This window comes from Nematolebias whitei, chromosome 18, assembly GCF_014905685.2.
Source record: "Nematolebias whitei isolate Nwh7 chromosome 18, NemWhi1, whole genome shotgun sequence".
Classification (NCBI taxonomy): Eukaryota; Metazoa; Chordata; class Actinopteri; order Cyprinodontiformes; family Rivulidae; genus Nematolebias; species Nematolebias whitei.
In genome coordinates this window covers 29,490,981-29,495,555 of record NC_056515.1, presented here as the reverse complement: position 1 = coordinate 29,495,555, position 4,575 = coordinate 29,490,981, and the positions used below count along the sequence as shown (strand labels likewise).

The following is a 4,575-nucleotide window of genomic DNA, read 5'->3' as shown; positions in this document are numbered from 1 at the left end:
GTAGTAACTTGTTGGGTGTGTTGTTTCATCCGTAATTTTATCACGGAAGATTTCTGCATAAGAACTGGAAGTCATGTTCTGGAGTACCTTAAAGGGGGGAAAATGTGTATTAATCTTCAACTTCATATTTTTCAAACTTTAAAAAAAACATTGTTACCAGAGAAAAAGATCAGTAATATATGAGTTTGTATTAATTTAGCTGATGTCAGCTTTGTGTTTTAACTTGAAGATTTTTAATCACCAACTTTTTTCTGTTGTTTCTGCATTTTTCATTCAGCCTTTATTTAGACTGGTTAATCCCATTGAGCCTTGAGGACTCATTTACAAGAGAGACCTGATTTCATTATAGAATGATGACAACAATGGACAACAGCAACAACAGTAGACAATCATAAATGAGGTATACTGATTTTTTTTTAATTTTTTATACAAATTAAAATAAGATGACAAAATAGCAAAACAGCTAGATTATAAGGCGAATGTAGAAAATCTAGTGCTGGCAGCATGAAATCATGAAACGCTATTTTGAAGTTAGGACAAAAACGCACTATTTATAAGCCATCATGCTAAAGTTTCCATTTTAAAGCAACACAATGACAAATATTTGTTTATTTCTGAGATGGTTAATTAGTTTATTCTTTTTTAACTTGTGTTCAGGCAGTTTTGGGGTTTTTGTCTTTTAGTACACAGATCACTTCTTGTTCACATTTGTAAACACAGAAATCTAAGTAAAATCTGTTTTTCCCCTTTTACCTTTGAAATCAGCATTTTATCTTACAGTAGGGCCTTGTTTAGAGCATGTTTCTCTAAAATTAATAAAAGTCTACTTGAATTTCTGTGTTGTCATAGAAGTACATTGCTATGAATGTGGTGGCATAATGTTAACTTTTGAAGCTAATCTATTGCTGTGTTAATACTTTTAGAAGCCTATATTTTCATGCATTTAATTATTAGCTGAAAAGGGCCGTGTGCTGCAAGAACAGCTGGTGAAGTTTCTTTTACTGTTTGAATCCCTGCATGATCCCAAACTAAAACTAAACTCTTGTAGTGAACTCGGCCTCCGACCAAAACCTGCCTTTGAGGACCTTCATGGGACAGGAACTGCTATTTCATTGATTTGAATCCAGAAATACAAATTAGCTCATCAAGAGACTGTCTAATTGTATCCCGAACTAATCAATTGAAAGAACACTCTTCTTTTATATTATCATTACTATTTTACAATATCTTGATAAATCAAAAGTGAGTTTAGTTCATACCATTTCTAAATGTTGAAGTGAACCACTCATTTTAAATCAACTGTGAAACAGTATTAATGATTTTTTAATCCTCATTTAAATTAGAAATCAAGTTAAATGCCTATTTACAAAGTAATTATGCATTTTTGATCTTCTGTCTGAAATTAGAAGTAGTGATGTCGGTCGAAAGTCAGAAAGGAGTTATTAGAACGAAGTGGATTGTTTTTAAACCTAGCAGACGGTAAATAAGAAGCTACTGGCACCTACTTGCTCTCACGTCGTCATAACATTTCTCCTGTCTGTACTTAAAGTCCCTAAAACATTCCTGCTGTTTTCTTGACTTGTAATGACCCTCTGACATCACTAGAACCACCCCCTGTTGGTTGTTTCAACCAATCAGGAAGTCCTGAAGTGACCGGAAGTGAGAACTCTTTAAGAGTCCACACTTCCTGGAACTTCTCAGTCTTCAGTCTTCTTGAGTCTTTGACCGGAGTCTTCCTGGGGTCTTCTTCAGTCTTTCATGGAGTCCTCCACTTCTGAGTGGAATCTCTGACTGAAGTCTTCCTGAGAGTTCCTACAGAACTTTCAGATTTAATCAATAGCTGATGGATTTGACCGTGAGACGAGGGTCCGTCCATCCCAGCTGGAGTCACAGCGCCTCGCTGTGAACTCAACCGGGCGTAGCGCCCTTCCACTTCTAAGGAAGCTTATTCTGTTGAATGGAGTACCGTCACTACTTCAGACGATTCTCAGCCACCCTGACCAGAGACGCTGAAAGGTAGCGTTGAAATGGACCTCTGTACCGGAGCTCACCTATCTTCTGCAAAGGTAACGAGTCGCCACGCACCGAGTATACCAGGGTTGAGCTGGGGTCGGATGAAGGGTGCCATTCCTAGTCAACACACTTTCCCTCATCCATCTTTTCTCTCCATTTAAACTCCTTCATTTCCCATCTTTAAACTCTTCTATTTTTCCAGTAGTCTAGATGCCTTCTTCAATGTTCTGTTGTCTTATTAAGTAAAACATGCCAAGTTTTATTAATCAGAACCAGATCAGCTAATCAAGTGTACAATGTTTTGATGGTAAATTTTGATTCTGTTCAATAAATGACCGCATTTATTCTGATGCGTCAAAGGAAATTAACGTCTCATGTCACTGATTAAACAATCCACGCACAGTTACCTCGGTCACATGGCAGTAATTTAACTCGAAAAAGAGAGAACCCGTTATTTAAATATATTGTAGTGAAAGGGTGAAGCTAACCTAGCCCTTAGCACACTACATATTGGTGGCCCGTACAGGGCCACCAATCTTCTTGTGCTTTCTTCAGCCTTTGAACTTACTTCTGTGATGTTGAGGAAGTTTGGATCCCCGAGTGTGGTTCTCTTTGCATATGCAAAACGAAATGCCTCCACGATGCGATGGTAGGTTAGGATCTTATTCTCTGTACTCGCCACACTATCGGTACTGAAATTATACCCTGAAAAACAAAACTAATTATTAAAACCTCTATCAACACTTGTTTAAAACTCAAACCTTCCCCTTCTGTCCTCAACTATTCTGATTTTAAGATAAAGGACAGACAGGCTAAACATAACTCACTCTGTGCTTTTATTTTGTCAAAAAAATCACCATGACCAGACAGATATGAACCTTAGAAGAGGAACAGAGTTCAGCAGCTGATGAATTTCAGCTGTCAACAAGTCAACAGTGTCCAATTAGAAGGAAATCTGTGATTTTAATTTTTGGATGTGAGGCAGGGGGGCACAGCGAGTGAAAAATTTAAAGAAATTTTTGTCAGTTAATTATTTTGAGAAAAAAGTTTCTCATCTAATCCTCAGCGGCAGATACTGTCAGAGTTCTGGCATGAAGCTGAAGCAGAGTGACAGCATCTTTACAGACCAGCAGTTTAGATTTTATGGTCTGTGTGTAGGACAAAGCTGTCAAATAGATGACGTACATAAAAGTATACAGTACATAGTTGCATGATGAGACCAATAAGAAACATTAGATCTTAATCAGTTTAATAAAATTATCTCAGGATTATTTGTGTCAATATGACTCAATAAGGGTTAATATGAAAGGAAGGAAATCTAGAAACATAACAAGGCTATCTGTGAGAGGAAATCAAGGTCACGCAAACATGAAGGAAGAAAAAAATCCGTAGAAGGAATTGTTTAGATATTTTTAAGTTGGATTTCATGGGCCAGTGATGAACTATTAATATATATAATTTAAAATTGTAATTAGAGAATTGTGATTTTATTATACATTAAAATGGCTTGCAGTACTCGGTACAATTTGATTGTTTATCAAAATGTTCTGCTCTGCATTTACATTTACCAAATTCAACACGCAAACAAGCAGAGGCTGAGTATCAGTTTCCTTTTGGCTCGAGTTCAATTCAAACTAGCCATTAGCTTGTCAGTTCAGTTAAAGTTATACTTTGTTTTTCCAAACTGATAATGTTTAAAGAACTATCTACAACAGGTAAGATATTACCTGTTCATTACATTGTATAGAATCCCACTTCAAATGAGCTGACCTATATTTTAAAGACAAAAAAATAATAAATAAATAAATAAATAAAAACAAAAAGTATTTATATTGCTGAGGTGAGTAGTTGAAGGAAAGTCAAGAGGGATCATAAAAGGTGGAGATTGGAGACAAGATTGGGCATAATAATAAAACCTGTATATATAATGTGCAGTGAAGGAACAAACTGATACAAGAACCATAACATAATCAACATAAAACACATAAAGAGCTTTAAAACAAGAAGATGAGTTAATATAAACAAATAAATCCAAAACTCATAGCCTATGATGTAATGAATGTCGTGTGAATGTTTTCCCTCATTATTTAAATTGAAAGTTTGAAACATTTTTGGGCTTGTTTTGATTTTTATTATGAGGTTCGCCAGGTGTCCAAACTATCTACATTACAATATTGCACAGCATTTTAAGTGTAAATTATAGTAAAAAACACATTCTGAGGTTGTCAGTTACACAACTCAAGACATCTGAGGTGGCATTTACTCAAAATGCCCTTTTAACAGTGGATTTCCTGTACTGTAACTAAATATGTAGCTTACAGTTGCCTGCTTTCTGCGATAGTGACTCGAAGGCAGCTCTGACCGAAGAACATTTACTCCCACTCAGGATGGCTTTTTTTTTTTTTTTTTTTTTTTTGATGGAGCATCAATGCTTACCATTCAAGATGTTTAATATCAGCGATAGCACAGGGCCACTAGAGGGGACATTGGGAACAACCATGATGTACTCCCCCACATTAACCCTTGAAAGATTTTCATCCAAGACAGGCACATAATCCTTCA

The 4,575-nt window shown here is 36.0% G+C and overlaps 1 protein-coding gene across 1 annotated transcript in view; it reads right to left on the bottom strand.

Moving 5' to 3' along the window:
• Nucleotides 1-4,575, bottom strand: part of ggt1b (gamma-glutamyltransferase 1b) — a 29,696-nt gene that overhangs the window by 6,002 nt on the left and 19,119 nt on the right. The window contains exons 3-4 of the mRNA XM_037692027.1: nt 2,582-2,718; nt 48-87 (exon numbers count right to left, since the gene is read on the bottom strand). Of these exons, the coding sequence (XP_037547955.1) occupies nt 48-87; nt 2,582-2,718 (177 nt within the window). The remainder of the gene's footprint in view (nt 1-47; nt 88-2,581; nt 2,719-4,575) is intronic.